This window comes from Eleutherodactylus coqui, chromosome 1 (assembly GCF_035609145.1).
Source record: "Eleutherodactylus coqui strain aEleCoq1 chromosome 1, aEleCoq1.hap1, whole genome shotgun sequence".
In the NCBI taxonomy this organism is placed as follows: Eukaryota; Metazoa; Chordata; class Amphibia; order Anura; family Eleutherodactylidae; genus Eleutherodactylus; species Eleutherodactylus coqui.
Window position 1 is genome coordinate 97190456 of NC_089837.1, and position 17539 is coordinate 97207994.

The 17539-nt window shown below is 43.3% G+C and overlaps 1 protein-coding gene across 1 annotated transcript in view; it reads left to right on the top strand.

Moving 5' to 3' along the window:
* The first annotated feature begins 1324 nt into the window (after window positions 1-1324).
* Window positions 1325-17539, top strand: part of DNER (delta/notch like EGF repeat containing) — a 210430-nt gene continuing 194215 nt past the window's right edge. The window contains exon 1 of the mRNA XM_066598180.1: window positions 1325-1544. Coding sequence (XP_066454277.1) covers window positions 1422-1544 — 123 coding nt within the window. The 5' untranslated portion in view covers window positions 1325-1421. The remainder of the gene's footprint in view (window positions 1545-17539) is intronic.

Here is a 17539-nt window from a genome sequence, read left to right on the forward strand (position 1 = left end):
TCGGATCTGCTCTATTTTCCTGTGTTTTGCTCAGACTGGCTTTAATAGCCAATCAATTCCACGGAAAGTGAGTATCAGACGCACGTGTGAACTGGCCCTGTGCGCAATTATTACAGTAATATCCGCCAACATGTGTGCAACAGTCTGATTACGTGGCTCTTCAAACATCCTTTATGCGCAAAAACGCTGTCCTGCGGCCAGTGTATTTCTGCTTATGCCCATGTGAAACCGCCCTAAGTCAGAGGAAGGGTGCCAGATACGGTATATTATACTGAGAGCGGTATCTCCAGTCACCAAACTTCAGATTCTGATGTACAGAAAATGGGCCATATTGGACATTGCCTTGTTTGCCTGGAACTGCAATAAGAGCTAAAACACCGTGCCGAGGAACCACTACGCTCAGCAGTACGGAGAGTAGCTGCGCCTGAATGAGGGAGATTTTCTCTCCCTCACCGGCAGTTCAGACTCCACGTCAGGGCGCAGGAGTTTGAAAAAAGAGGCGGGAAAACAGCAGCTGCCTGATCTTCCCGAACAATGTATTCAGTACCTGCGGGGAACATATGGCAGGTCCTATATTTTCTCGTCTGTACAAGATTTTATGAACAGATCAGGCGAGGAAGAAGTTTTTGTCAAGGTCAAGTCAACATCTGAATCTGCTGAGCTGTCTGAATGTAGGTGTGAGTCCCGACACTAAGAGGCCCAGAGAGTCTTGTCTACTTCTTGATAAGAAGTGTTAACGTCTGGAGTCCTCTGCCTGGTGGGAAGGTTATGCCCTACAATGTGGTTTCCCCAGAAATATTCTACCTAAACAAAAGGTTCTTTGGCGGTTGAGAAAAATATAAAGTTCTGGAGTTTAGGGCTAGACGCCGCGCTCGGCAGTAGCTGCGCCTCATCGAGGGAAACTTCTTCTCCCTCGCCTCACACAAATCACAGCCGAGAAATCCCCGCAGTGAAAATGAAACCACTGAACTCCTATTGAGATCAATGGTCCCATTATAAAACATGGATGTTTTTCAAAACTTCCTGTCACGTCCTGTTCCTGTCCATCTCGGGGACGCCATATAGCACACGTGAACATATGTGGATGTGCTGCGTCCGTACACATAGGTGTGAGTCTCTGGGATGCCTTATGTATAAACTGGAGGTGTTGCCCATAGCAACCAGTGTGTTATTCTGGTGAGGGTTGAGCCATGTAAGCTGCTGTCTGATTGGTTGCTATGGGCTGTGGACTCCCGGCCGCCCCCGTTGTTGCCCTCTTCCCGCCTCCCATCTCCGCTCTCCTCCTGTCAGTCAGCCGGTTGTTATGGTAACAGGAGCCGGCTGGTTACAGCTCAGTGAGCGGAGCATCCAGAGCCGGCAGCGGGTACCAGGAGCAGCGGACACTTCCCGGAGAGCAGCGGAATCAGCAGCCGCCCTTCCCCATGCCTCCTCCGTGGGCTCCCGCGCCTGGCCCCCGTCTCTTCTTCCTTCTTCTCTCCGGGCTTCTTCTGGTCTCTTCGGATCTCCCGGGGGAACCGTGCGGAGGGGAAGCGTGTGACCCGCAGGTATGGACGGGCATACGGGGGCAGGGGAGCCGTGCGGGCATGTGTGTATGTGCCAGCTACATGCCACCACTAGTTACATGTATGTGGAGGACACGGTCACCACTGAACAGGCGGCTACATGGACCTGCATCCATAATCTGTAGTCGTCATGTCTGCATGTCACCTCCACATGTCACACAGCAGTGTAGTAACCATGTGAGGGGGAGCAGCGGATAACCCGTATGTGCCACCTCCATGTACAGCCTAGCTCATATCTATCTATGTTATATCTATCTATCTATCTATCTATCTATCTTATATCTATCTATATCTATCTATATCATATCTATCTATAATCTATCTATCTATCTATCTATCTATCTATCTCATATCTATCTATGTTATATCAATCTTATATCTATTTTTCTTTCTATCTAATCTCTATCTATCTTTGTTATATCTATCCATCTATCTCATATCTATTTATTTATCTATGCTATGTCTATCTATCTATATCATATCTGTCTATCTCATATCTATCTATCTCATGTCTGTCTGTCTATCTATCTATCCATGTTATATCTATCTACTTATCTATGCTCTATCTCATTATCTATCTATCTATCTATCTCATAATCTATCTATCTATCTATCTATCTCATATCTATCTATCTATCTATCTATCTATCTATCTATCTATCATCTATCTCATATCTATCTATCTCATATCTATCTATCTATCTATCTATCTATCTATCTATCTATCTATCTATCTATCTATCTCATATTTATCTATCTATCTATAATCTATCTATCTAATATCTATCTTTCTGTCTTATTATCTATCTATCTCATATCTATCTATCTATCTCATATTTATCTATCTATCTATCTCATATCTATCTATTTATCTATAATCTATCTATCTATCTATCTATAATCTATCTATCTATCTCTCTCATATCTATCTTTCTGTCTCATTATCTATCTATCTCCTATCTATCTATCTATCTATCTATCTATCTATCTATCTATCTATCATCTATCTATCTATATATCTATCTATCTCATATCTATCTTTCTGTCTCATTATCTATCTATGATCTATCTATCTTTCTATCCATCTATCTATCTCATATCTATCTATAATCTATAATCTATCTATCTATCTCTCTCATATCTATCTTTCTGTCTCATTATCTATCTCATATCTATCTATCTCATATCTATCTATCTCATATCTATCTATCTATAATCTATCTATCTATCTCATATCTATCTTTCTGTCTCATTATCCATCTATCTATGATCTATCAATCTTTCTATCTATCTATCTAAAATCTATCTATCTATCTATCTATCTATCTATCTATCTATCTATCTATCTATAATCTATCTATCTATCTATGTCTCTCATATCTATCTTTCTGTCTCATTATCTATCTATCTATCTATCTATCTATCTATCTATCTATCTATCTATCTATCTATCAGATAGTGACTCCACATGGTTTCTGTTGTGTATTCTCGTGCCGCTGTATATGATGTATGACATGCAGGTAATGTCTGGCCCTTCTCCAGTTCCATTAGCCTTGCTGATATGTTGGTGTATCTGCAGTGTACTGTGTATATCGTGTATAGACTATTGTTCCTTTGTGTAGGTTGGTCTCTGGGACTGGAAGTTGTACGATATTTTTGTAGCGCATGGCTCTCCATCCTATTGATTCGGAGGCATTGGATACACAAGCATTTCTCCGTGCCGGTTTTCTGCTTATTCTTCCTTTTGTCTCTTTCTCTTCGGTCCTGCATATTGAACCAGCTTTGCGTGTTAAATAATATATTGGTTGCACTAGGTACTGTGCCAATGCTGAATCTACCAGTCCTGGTAACAATTATTTCGTCACGTGGGTGAGATGTGTGAATGAATGGCTTAGTCATACACCTGTGATTGAATAGCGCGGACTACATCACGGGTCACGTGTTCGCGCTGTGTCTCATTTTAATGGAATTATATAGTGCATTTAGGTCATTAGATTATATCATCATTCTACCTTATTCCACAGAGACCAGAGTTTAATGGCTTCTCTGTTGGAATCGTCAATGAGATTTTATATATAAGAAGACTGCAGCTTCCTGCACAAGCTCATCCTCTATTATCAGAGATCAGACATCTCCGCCGTGGCTCATATAGTGTTCGGAGATTGATAAGTGGCTTATATGGACCCTAACAGCTTGTGTTAAGCTGAACAGTAGTTATAGCCAACATGTAACAAAGAGGTTGCCCATGCAGTTGTTATGGCACCAATGGAGAGGATGGCATGGAACAGATTTGCCCCATTATTGTACTGAGTGAATCATCGTATGGCTCCCCCTCTGTACAGAGACTAGGGCAAGGGGGGCAACCCTTCTCTCTCAAAATCAATGTCTAGGAGGGGGTAAACATGTCCTGCCCTCTTATCCCTGCATGAAAAAAAACCAGGGATGAGATGGACCCATTTTGATGTTTGTATGAATGCCTTTGGGAATCTGGCAGTGATTCAAATGAAAGATTTGGGACTTGGAATGGCAAAATTAGAGTCCTGTCCTTAAAAAGAACGTGTCATCACTTCTAAACACCATAAACATGCTTAGAATGTGTTTCAGTTCATCAATATTTCTGGGATGCCTTGCTTGCACAACTCTCTTAAGGCAAACCACAGGATCTCAACAGGGTTTAATGAAACCTGTCATAACCCATAGGCACCTTAAAATAAGTTTTTGGGCTTACAGGACAGGGCTCAAGGGGTGCACGGGTGTACTTTTTATACTTACCTTGTCTCTGCTCCCTCTCTGTCAGCCCTAGAAGCTGGCAGATGGTTCTTGTATTAGACTCATCCCATAGACAACAGTGTGTGAGTGCACACACTGAGTCCAGAGATAAGTTAGATTCAAGGACCACCCACCAACTTCCAGGGCTGACCAGGAGCCAGGTAAGTATAAAAAGTACAGGGCTGTGCACACAAGGCATCCCAGAAATATTGATGAACTGAAACACTTGTAGGAAGGAATCGTCCAAAATTCCTTCTCAACTTTGTGCAAATCTTATTTGCAGGAAACATTTGGTGGAGGTGATTGCGCCTAAAGGGGAATCTACAGATTAATCAGTTCATGGGTTCACTTAATTTCTCTTCTTATATTGTGCATGTTCAATGTGTTCAATACGAACATGAACAGTAGAACTATTTGTGTGTTATTCATTTAGTTAGACTGTGTTTGTCTATCATTTTGACTTAGATGACAATAAGACCACATTTTATTAGTAATTAATGCAAAAATACGATCATTTCAAAGGGTTTACTTCCGTTTTCTTGGCGCTATATGTATATTTCTTCCTCCTGATCGATTCATTAATATCTGTCTTCATTTCGCAGCGTATCTTCTCTGCGCTCTCTTGGCATCTTATGCATTGATCTGCTTTATAGCAGCAGTTTTCTATTATTAGTGGAGCCGGTATTTTAGTGTCAGGTTAAAGTCTACAGAAGGCGCAGGGAGACTAGAGGAAACGCTTCGTCTTTTGGGTCAGTAATGCTCTTATAGGGAACATATTGTAATATTTTGAGCTATAGAACATCTGAAATGTCCTTTTATCACAAAATGTCAGTACAGAGAGGTCCAGGGATATATCATAATATGACTCCAGTTAGAACTAGCCCAGATTTTATGTGTTCCTAAGGCCCGTGGACGCAATGATGTGCCTGTAGGGGGCCGTATGCTGTTAATGGGATCTGTATAGGAAGACTTGGCTTGCTGTAGAGTAGTTCTGGAATATTTTAGTACTACACAGATCAACCATAACAGTAAAACCACCTATGTAATATTATGTAGATGCCCTTCATGCCAGCAAAGCAGCTCTGACCTATCGAGTCATGGACTCCACAAGACCCCTGTATGTGTCCTGTACGCACATTAGCCTTTTACTCCCCACTTCTACACAAGCCAACCTAAACAATCAATCACTGTGAATCAGGAAAACCAAATTACCAATCACCGGGAATCAGGCAACCCAAATAACCAATCACCGGGAATGAGTAAATCCAACCAATCAGATTGCAAATGGTGTGGATTTGGGGAGTAATATGGATATATGCGTCCTGTACGATCTGGTGCCAGGATGTTAGCAGCCCCTCCTTTAAAAGCACATTAACTTTTCAGACAGCCTAAGCTCATCTGATTACCTGCGTGTGTCTCATCAATCTTGTAATATACTTTCACTAAATTTAGTTTTAACACAGTCAATTAGGACAGAAGTGCTGCCCCTCTACAATCCACTGCTTGTCATTAGGCACTTAGCTTCTCTATGTACTAAGACTTTAGGATGTCTTCTTAGCTGTAGGGGGCTGTCTTCACAATCTCGGCTTCTCTGCACTCACACAGCTCTCAGATCTGCAGTCAGTGTGTACAGAATCTCTGCCGTCCAGATATTTTATTTAGGCCAGCTGCACAGGGCATATTTGCATTATGGAATCTGAAGTTGGCGTCCGCCTCCAGATTCTGCAGCAAATACCGCCCACAGCATGCTATTGAAAACCGCTTTAACCTACACACGAGTGGAAATAAATTGCGATTTTCCACTAGTAGGGCAAAAATTGCAGCATGTTCTATTTTTCTGCGCGGACGGATTCCATTGAAGTCGATGGAAGCCATCTGATCTGCGGCCCTGCGGATTCTGTATCATCGCTAGGCAATGACGCGGGAAAAGCAAGGGCTTTAAAAGATAAAATCTGTACTGCGCATGTCCGACAGCTCGCCATACGGACCATCCACAGTACAGAAAAGAAGAAGAAAAGACCGGTACATGCAGATGCCGGCCGGGCACAGGGCTGGTTTCCACTGCGGAATCCAATCGGGTTGTGTGCAGCCGGCCTTACCTACCCTGTTATTGTGCAGTTATTTTTATGTTGTAGGTAATATATGTCTCTGCAGTTTGCTAGAGCAAAGCAGCAAAATTCCTATTGACTGATCTTTTTAGCTGCTTTACTAGGTTTTGTGTATTTGCATGGTCATAGCATATTGAAAGATCACACAAGTAAAGTAGCTATTAAAGATCAATCCAATAATTATGCTGCTTTACACACAGCAAACTGGAGACAAATGTAATGCCTACAACATGGTGCACACAGCAGATTATGTGAGTACACGATCAGGAGAGGCGGCGATGATGTACACACTGACTGCAGATCTGAGAGCTGTGTGGTGCAGTGAAGACAGCCCCCTACAGCTAAGAAAACGTCCTAAAGTCCCAGTTGCTGGGAAAGCTGAACGCCTAAAGACAAGCAGTGGATTGCAGAAAAGTTGCACTTTAAACTTGATTTACAGTGATAAATAAAAAAAAAATTACACCGATATTACATCACCGTGTGTAAGATTTCCTGCTGTTATTTCAAATGTATTATCCTTTTATTGTGATAATACCGTTTATATTATCTCCGTGTGACTTCACCGTTTGCATTGGTCTTATACTGTGAAGCTACAATATGCATTATCCCGTTACCGTAACATCACTTTGTGGATTTTCTCTAGACTGTGACATCACTTTGTTAATTATCCCTGCACTGGTATATCACTTAGCCTATCATGGTCAGCCTTAGCTATGTGTGACCTGTACAGTCACATAGGACACTGGCCACCAGCTTGTAGGGGGGCACTAAACGGATGTAGGCTGGAACCAGATGCTCCCCGCTTAGGTCCGTTCAGCCTGGTGAACTTCTTCCATGTGACAGTGTCTCGTGAAGCTACATGAATCTTCCTCCTCATGACGCTGTCTCCTCCGCTCTGATATTCCTAGGTGCCATTGTCAGCCCATCGACGTCCCTGCAACACAATCACTTAGTTTTGCTATTGTATTCATGTTATGAGCTTTATTCTGGGGCTGTATTTATGTTATGAGCTTGATTCTGGTATTGTATCTATGTACTGAGGCTGGTTCTGGTGCTGTATTTATGTTGTGAACTTGGTTATAGTGCTGTACTTATGGAGTCAGTTTGCTTCTGGTGCTGTATCTATGTACTGAGCTTGGTTCTGGTGCTTTATTTATGTACTGAGTTAGGTCCTGTATTTTATATGTGTACTTAAGTTGGTTTGTTCTGTATTTATTTTATGAGATTGGTTTTGTATCTTTGTAGTGAGCTTCCATCTGGTGCTGTTTTTATCTTACAAACTTGGTTCTGGTTCTGTATTTATGCTATGAGCTTAGTGCTGGTACAGTGTTTATTCACTGAGCTGTTCTGGTGTGGTGATGTTGCTAACTTGCTGCTTTCTGCACAGGCAGACTGCCTATCAATGTGACCTATGTTGTTTTCTGCTTACAATGGGGAACACCAAAAAAACATTCCACCCAATTGGCACCTAAGCGAAGGCCGGCACCGCTGTATTATCAATGTGTGTGTGTGGGTTCTGGCGGCTGGGTCTTTCCCAATCTTGGACATGGACAAGCTGGCCTTTCCACAACTAACACATATGGCACATCAATCTAAAGGGCCATAAATGTCTGACTGCTGTGCTGGGACTCTCCGGGACGAGGGTTTTGGCCATTTGTGCTTTTTTGGTCACTATTCATTGAACATTATAGGAGAAAAATCAGGAGCGAGCCAGCTGAGCACGATTCTGAGCCAAATCATGTCTTTATGACCTTGTAGACTGTTCGGATCTAGGCTGTATCTGCAGGTTGTAATGGGACTTTCATTTCTGTACCGGCATGTAGAACTTTGAGCCGGTCAGATGCGGGGAACCCATAACTTCTGAAGCTACAATGCTATCACTATGGGTTTTCTTGAGACAGCGTAAATACGGGAAGAATATGGAAAAAATATATTGATCGGGCATTTAATTCAGAAACAAGATCCCAGTTGAATGTACGCAGTTCCATAGAGGTTGCTACACCCATCCGATCTGCCCGGACCCCTCCGCCAGGCTGTCCGTTATCTGGATGCCTTCTTATTGAGCTCCTGCTATGTTCAGCGTGATTTGGAGAATGGAGGTCACCGCTGTTACTGTAACATGATTGGAACTTGGACGGGATTCACTTTATCACAAACCCATGTTTCATTAGAAAACTGACAGCGACGTTGCCACTGAAGACTAGCACAGATGTGGAGCGGCTTCCATCCTTTTTGTATCTCAGTGCTGCTATAAGTACATTGGATGTCTCTTGACATAGTCGATAGTCAAGGAGAGGACTTGTGACTTTCAGATTTAGATCTTTTTACATATCCTTCTGGATGGAAATCTGAATATATTACGGTCAGCTTTCCGTGTTCTAGGATTTTTGTTCCGTACTTGATGGAAATTTTTGAGTTTTTATGTGTTTGTTAAAGGGGTTGTCCGACTTCTATTTTTAGTTAACCATGTCAAAAAATAATAAAGGAGATAATACTCCCCTCTCTCGGCTCCCTGCTGTGTCCGGCGCTCCGGGCTTTTCCCGCGACGTAATATTTAGACTCGATCACTGAGCTCTGTCATTGGCTGCAGCAAGTGCAGAAGATGGATTCCAATATCAACATGTAATAAAATCTATTCTTTATTGAAAGCACGTTAAAAAAAATGATTGGGCACAAAGATAAAAAATACGTTTATCAGCTCACATGGAACCCAGTAATTGTTTTTTTTATATGCTGGAACATATCTTCTGCGTTTACCAGTATCCTGAGACCCGACTCGGCTGCCTGTTTCCATACAGCTGCTATATAGATAACAGGGGCTGATTATTACTACTGAATTCCTCTGTAAATTGTAAGTTGAACCTTTTTTTGTGTGTCCGCTGCATTATTGGCTGCAGCAGCCTGTGACATCCCATACATAAGCTGCTGCAGCCTGTAAACAATACATCACAGTGGTGCTGAACACAACAGGGAGCTGGGAGAGGTGAGTATTTGCTTCTTTATAATTAGTTATTTTAAGTCGGACAACCACTTTAAGCAGCTTCTGGACATGAGATAAAACATTTTCTGAAATATATGCTATAATGTTTTCCTTATTTAACCCTTTGCAATCCAATTTTGGATTCAGGGTTTCCTAGGGGGCTTTCTCTTTCTGCCATTATACAATGGCGCCATCTGCTGGCTAGAGCCAGTACTGCAGTATGGGACATGCTGGAGAGGCCCCCCCCCCGCCAACAGAGCAGCCAGTAATCTACAGTAAGAATACCCTGCCGGACGTCTTCCGACATTGGAGCTGTACAGCCTTCAATCAGAATGTCTTCAGACGTCAGACAGTGGATTGGAAAGGGTTAAAGTTATCATGCAGGAAAAAGCTGAAAATGCATCGTTTAACCAGCAGAAAGGTGCATAGCTCATACCTTAAGTTGTTTTATGTATCTAGTGAAGCAATGCTCTGCTCTCTTACCAGCATTCAGAGATAGACCATACTTTACAATAGCCACATTGACCATAAGAGCCTATTTATTGAGTACTATGGAAGAGTGTTGTGGGTATGCTCTGTGACCTTTAAGGAAGTGATTGTGCAGGGAGGGATAGGAGGTGAGCTGTGACTATAACCTACTGAGTACAGTATCCTGCCTGTGATTATAATGAGATTAGGCTAAAGAAGCTTTATTTATGGAACAGGAATAGAGATGAGCGAGCATTGTCCTTAGCGAGTATCTCCCCACTCGGCAGAGAAGGTTCGGCTGCCGGCGCGGGTGACAGGTGAGTTGCGGCAGTGAGCAGGGGGAGCGGGGGGGGGGGGGGGGGGGAGAGAGAGAGATCTCCCCTCCGCTCTCCCCTGCCGCTCCCCGCCCGCCCTCACCAATGCTGCTGATTTTGACATGGTTTTTGACGCAGATTTAGTACAGATTTTTCACTGCGGAAATTCCGTACCAATTCCACATGTGAACGTAGGCTTAGTGATCAAGGTGAAAACCGCAGGATTTCAGGGTCTTTTTAAAATATAGCTAGTGACACGGAAAATTAGAAAAAAAAAATCACCAAAAATTCCTAAAAAGTGTTTAACATAAAAACTTGATTGATTCAATGGATTACTTTCTGATGACAAATTGAAATCACTTTGTGTCTTCACAGAAAATTAAAGGGGATGTCTGGTTAAGATTAACTGTTTAAATATAAAGCCAAATGTGTTGAAACAGCAAAATAAATGGTTCTTACCTGTCCTCAGCCCCCAAGATTTACCCAGTCTCTGTTGACAGTGGAAGGCAAGAGACTGCCAATCAGAGGCTGCAGCGCCACCATCCATTTTCTTGGCATCAGCGTTCACTTCCCGGGCACCAAGATGCTAGGAGTTCTGAACGGTGATGCTGCTGCCTCTGATTGGCTGACTTTTTCTGTCGATAGATACTCAGTGAATTGTGGGGCTGCAGCGCTGGATTGTCAGCTCTGAGGGCAGGTAAATACTGTTTATTTTGCTGTTTTTACCCATTTGGATTAAAAAGTTGATTTCTAATCGGACAACGCCTTTGAAATGATGTTTCAGATTTTCTGTGTCTAAGATCTCTTTTCAGCGTCAGAGGTGCTTAAAGGGACTCTGTCAGCGGCTCTGAACCTCATAAACTAAAGTTATGAGCTCATAGGAGGGTGATGGGGATGTGACACTTATTTTCTTTGCTGTTCACCTACAAAGTCACCGCTGCATACCTCCAATGGAATACATATGCTGGGCACGCACATAGTCCTCTCGTTATGCGCATGCTCCTAAGTAGTCCTCGGGATGCATTCTTTGTAAGCGGACAGAGGGGTAACAGCAAGAAAAGTAGATATGACTGTCACATCCCCAGATCCAGCAGCTCCTATAAGTCCATAACTTTAGTTTATGGGGTTTATAAGAGCAGACAGATTCCCTTTAAATGCTCAAACACTAATTTAGAGATAAAGATATTGCTGCACTTTGACATGAGCAACAATAGACGGAACAATATACATGGGTGGACAAAAATATGGAAACACCGTATGAAATGCATGGGATTTTAATCGTTAGCACTGAGCTATACTTTTGATTCCTGCTTGGCTGAGAGCTTTCCTGCCAAATTTGTGTTTACTCCACCTCTTGCCCTGCTCTGGGTGGTTTGGGGAGCCAGCAGGTAACCACAGCTGACTGGCTCAAACCCCTGACCAATGGCCAATTGGGAGATTCAAGGAGGGGTCAATGTACCTTCGTTGCACTCGTATGTAAAATGTGATATGTGTTCCTCTACAAAATTTCCCATAAAAGATGATTTAAAAAAAAAAAAACCCAAAAAAACCCCCACCAATGGGACCTTGTTGCTTCAGAAGATGCTCACTTCTGCCCAGCAGCACCTGTGTCATATTACCTCCACGTATCGGTCTCTACATGTCATTATATGATTTATAATCCCATGTAATTAAAGGCACGCATTTCATACGGCGTTTCCATATTTTTGTCCACCCCCTGTATCTAATCCGTACATACACAATCTGCTAACATAAACGCCTGCGCCTGCGTAATACTGACATAATGACAACTATTGTGGCGTTCTAGAATCCTGCTGACCTTGGTGATTGGATATAGAATCCAGGAGGCCCCGGTTGAGTCTATTTATAGCAGCACAGAAAAGCTCCGGCTTGGTAAAAAGCTGCCTGGTACTGTTAGGTCTCAGATGTGCGAGATGAAAGGTACGCGTCTTGCAGATCTTACACGAGTAGCTGGGGAGTAGAGCGCAGTGCACTTCCCCTGGAGATGGGGGAGATTGCTGTCTTCTATCCGTGTCAGTATAGCACAGACGTGAAGACTTGATTATACCCTTTCTTTTAAGTCAACTCCAGCGAGGCCCCGGTGCAAGAAACTAACAAGCTGCAGTTATTATTTGCCTGGCTCATGTTGATTTCACATTTCTTTAACAAGGCCGGCAGCAGGCACGGCTCTAGTATCCCGGACACAATGTCTTCATCTGACCTAGCCTAGAGAAATCTGATGCACAAGCACCGTCTTACGCTTCGTCCTCCGGTTGCTGATGTGCTGAACGCTCCTCTCCTCTCTCATAGCTCATTTTTCCTCTTCTGTCTCTTTATTGATTGAATGTCCTCCTCCTACAGTCTCTCTCCCTGCCATAAAGCAGCTCCCACCTTCACTTCTCATCATCCACTGGTCACTTAATCATTTGCTAGCGACTGAGTAACCTGTCTACTCAATCATCCATATGTTTCTTACCGTTAGATTGCATGGAATGGTTTTCTCTTCAACAACACATCCAGTAAGTTCTCAAAAGGAAAAGCAGTGCATTATAATGGGATAAGCATTAAAATTGGGGATGGAAAAGAGCAGCAAATCTAGGGTTGACACCCGGCTGGTAAGTCACCGGCCTGGCCAGTAATTCAGTCCAAAGACCGGTGCTGGTATTTATTTTTTACCGGCCATATTAATGGACGGTAAAAAATTATTGTCCAATCTCGAATTAGAGTAGCGGAGGCTGGACTGATGCAAGAGAATGAGTGAAATGAGGGGGCCCTAGTACCACTAGGGCCACTAGGGGAGACACTATTAATACTGTGGTCACTAGTACTACTGAAGCCACTAGTGGGGGACAGTCTATTTAAACTGATGACCTATCCCCTACATAGTTCATCAATTTTATGGACGTGGCTCTGCCACCTGGGACCCTCGTGCATCATCTCATCATCTGGCTCGCTCTTCTCTGCAGCGGACCGATCTGTCTTCAAAGGAAGCAGGTAGAGCACTGGTTTCACTCCTAGTGAAATCAATAGGAGCGTCGCACTGCCCCAATACTTTCTACTCAGGACAGGGCATGACATCCTGACTATGAGAGAAGCAGGAAGCAGCACAACACTCACATTTATTTCACTAGGAGTGAAGCCGGCACTCCCCCTGCTTCCTTAATGACAGTTGATGGATGGGGGTCCAAAGCAACGGACAACTATCCATCAACTACTGATGACCTATTCAGTGGATAGGTCATCAGTTATAATAGACCAGAATACCCCTTTAATACTGGAGCCACTAAATGGAACACTATTACTACTGGGGCCACTAAAGGGGTAACTAATACTACTGAGGCCACTAACAGGGTCACTATTACTACTGGGGCCACTAACAGGGTCACTATTACTACTGGGGCCACTAACAGGGTCACTATTACTACTGGGGCCACTAACAGGGTCACTATTACTTCTGGGGCTTCTAAGGGGGTCCCTATTATGAATGGGGCCACTAAGAGGGTCACTATTATTGGAGTAACTAAAGGAGGGCACTATTATTATTGGGAACACTAAGGGGGGCGCTTACTATTGGGCCCATTATTGGGGGTACTATTACTATTTAGGCCACTGAAGGGAGCATATCTACTAGTTGAAGCCACTAGAATAACAGAGCTAAAACCATATGTTGTGATAAGCCATGCCTATTAACACAAAGTATGCCCCTTTTACCTCCACCAGTATTTGTGACAAAGTTGGTAACGGTAAGCAAAACATGAAGTTGAGAAAATATGTTGCCTCCACACACACATCTAGCTACATTTTTTTTAATCCTAATTAAAAGGATATTTCAGAAATTCCACAGTAACATGAAGTTATCACCTATCCACTGGATAGTCCAGAATAAGGAAAGCCCTACCAGCAGCACCAATCGTTCCACTTTGGGTCAGGCTGAAGCATGCAGTAGCCAGAGAAGGGAGTTCAAGCCAGGAAAACTCCAAGATGTATACCATCGGATATTGAGATAGCTGGCAGCATAAATGGATGCAGTACAAATACTGTTTATTGCCCCATCACCACAGAAGCAATGGCCTTCCTCCACTGGATAGGTCTTAACACATATTTTGGTAGAGGTCTGACTGCTGGGACCCGACCAATCACCAGAACTGAGGTGTTCTGTACCCCAAATGAATGGCCCTCCTCTTCACCATAGCCAGTGGCATGGAGTTGCTGGGGCACTTGGCACTCTCTGATGACATCAGACCCAGTCGCCTATTTAAAGGGGAATTAATCTGCTTTGCCATACCTGCAGATTACAGGGGTTGTACCATGATCTAAGTTATCCCCTGTCTACGGGATAGGGGATAACTTGCTGATCATAGGGAATTCCCCGCTGATACCCCCACTGATCTCCAGAACGGGGGCCCATGTCCCCCTCTCCCTGCTTTCCCCCCAGTAGTGCCGTGAGAATGGATAAAGTGCTGGCTGAGTATGCAGTGTCAGTGTTCCATTCCTTTCAGTGGGGCCGATGGAAGTCCCCAAGCACTTGCTGCTTCTCGGCAGTCCCATTGACAGTAAATGGAGCGTCAGCGTGCTTGCATGACCAGCACTCCATTCAGTCTTCTCCTCACTGAGGGTGTGCAGTAAGCCCGCTTTGAGGAGGACAGGGAATGATTCATTCTTTGGATTGATGGGGGTTTAAGCGATGAGACCCCCGCCGATCAGCACATTATCCCCTATCCTGTGAAGAGGGGATAACTTGTGATCTTGGAACAACCCTTTTAAAGGGGTTGTCAGGGTGCGGACACTTTTTCTTTAAAAAATGGCTGCAACTGTGTTAAAGCAATAAAAGCAGCCATACTCACCCATTTGTTTCCCTGGGAATCTAGTACTGGAGCTCCCACAGTCCTCCTGGTTTCTGTTTAGGAATGACTATCACCTGACTGCTGCAGCCAATCAGAGGCTCCTAGCACCTGAGCTGTGATGCCAGGGGAATGGCACATGACTCTTATGGTCTCTGATTTGGTGCAGCAGTCAGGTGGTAGCCATTCCTAAACAAAGCCTGGGATAATAGTGGGCACTGCAGTGCTGGATCATTGGGGGAACGAATGGCTGCTTTTATTGCTACATGTATATTTACAAAAGCAGTCTGCACTTGGACAACCCATTTAATAATCTTTGCTTGGTTCGCATTCTGTGACCACTGCAGCCAATCAGTGGCATCGTCTACAGTACTAGTGGCATCGTGGCTCTCAATGCTGAGCGGTAATGTCAGTAGTATGGAAAGGGACAGGTGAGGCCAATGATTGGCTGCCGCACTCATAAGTTTGTCAGACCGCTGGTGAGGCCGGGGATTAAAGAAGTGAAAAGTGATTTTTTTTAATAGCATTTGCTGCTGTTTTTCTTTCTTTTTTCAGGAACCGAATGAATCCGTTAATGAATACGCGATTTACAGGTACTGATTTACATGGAGTTCTTACGTCCTGACCCCCCCAAAATAAGATCCCTATTATATTCAAATATCAGCGTTTACATAATAGATCCAAAATGGCGTGCCCATTCACGGCCGTCTGTCCGACCTACGTATGCTGTACATCCCTGTATTGTCACCAGCTTCTAATGGATCCCAATGAATATACATTAAATGGTTGCTTCCCGCTCCTCGGCGGGGGTCTTCCATCATGCTTACTGCTGGGAGAGGCGGGCGCCTTGGATGTCTCATAGTTTGTATTTAGTAGTTGTTTTTTCCTCTGTGATATGTCTGCAAGAGTAATTGCACATGACTTATTTTTAATTACAAACTAATGGAAATGGCAATTTAGCGAAATCCAGGCGGGAGCGGAAGATGTTACACATCTCCTTGGAATAAGTGTTGTGGGGCTGTCTCTGATTAGTTGTGACAGTGCAGCCGAGTGAAGAGATGTAATTTCCCACCTGTTTTGTGAAAATCTCTCAGCTAACACAATGAGGATTATTTTAAACACAAGCTATGTTCCCCGACGTGCTACACGGAGCAGATCTTCCCTGCTTGCAGCGTGTGGATGTCATGCTACATACGTGATTCATCCTCCTTAATTGCACAGTTCTGAATTACGGTATTATGGCTGCTCATATCGGGCCATAATTATTTTTATAGCACATCCTCCCATTATATACTTCATTACATAGCAATGCATGACCTGCTGGCCATGGTGCTTGTTTATGTCCGCTTCAAGGCAAGACCTAACGGCTTCGGACACCTTTGGGAGTCAGGTTTTTTCCACTTCAAGGCCTTATCCACATGAGCGTTTTTACGCAGCTATTTAGCCTCGTAAATACATTGCCAGAAAATCGTGACCATCTGAAGCATTCGTTTCCAATGTATTCGTTCAGATGGCGAATTTTTAGCCGTGTAAAAATGTGGCGCCGGAAAAAAATAGGACATACATGACCGAAATCGGCAGCTGAATTTATACGCTGCCAGAAAAGATAGGTTTTGCCCTATTTTTTGGCCGATATACGTTAGCGGCTCCCATAGACTCCTATTGGAGTTGCAAAAAAAGGGAGGGGGAGGGAGATTAGCTCTGATGGGACTTCTAATGATGGGACTTCTAATACATTATCTCACTCTGTAACTGAGAAGGGTAGGCATGGCCCTGTTTTACATGCTTCATCTGCCTCTGTGAATACTATACTCTGTGATCTTATTGTGATATTAGTTTTTTTTTACCATTATCACTACGTCTAAGTGATTAGAGCGCTAGGGGATATGGGTATATGTGCATGGGGTTTGGTGTGGCAGGGTGGTTTTTGCACAAGCTAGTGATGTGAATTTGCAAAATGCTTTACAAAATGTAGCTACTCTTATGCAATGTTTTTCTAGCTGTGACTAAAAGCAATGCTGTTTCGGCTTCCTTCTCTGCTCAGGTTGGTAGCCTAAAAGAGGATGTTGGATTTATAAGACAAGATTTGTAGAAAATTACTGAAAGATTGTCTAAAGCGGAGACACATATTAATGAACTGGAAGAAAACAACTGTTCCAATGCAGAATACAATTAGTAAATGCGAGCAGTCTATCTGTACTTTGTAATATAAAGCAGACGATCTGGAAAATGGTCTAAGCAGAAATAATTTGTGATTAAGGTGGATTCCAGGAAAGGTGGAAGGATTATATCCGCGAGAAGTTCTTGAGGAATGGCTGAAATCAACTATTGGGGAAGATACTTTGTCGGCTTTCTTTGCTGTGGAAAGGGCTCATAGAGTTCCTGCTAAGCTACCTCCACCGGGTGCCACGCTGAGAACTGTCTTGATCAAACACCTGCATTATAAAGATCAGTACATTATATTAGAGAGAACAAGATAAATGAAAGAATTAACTGT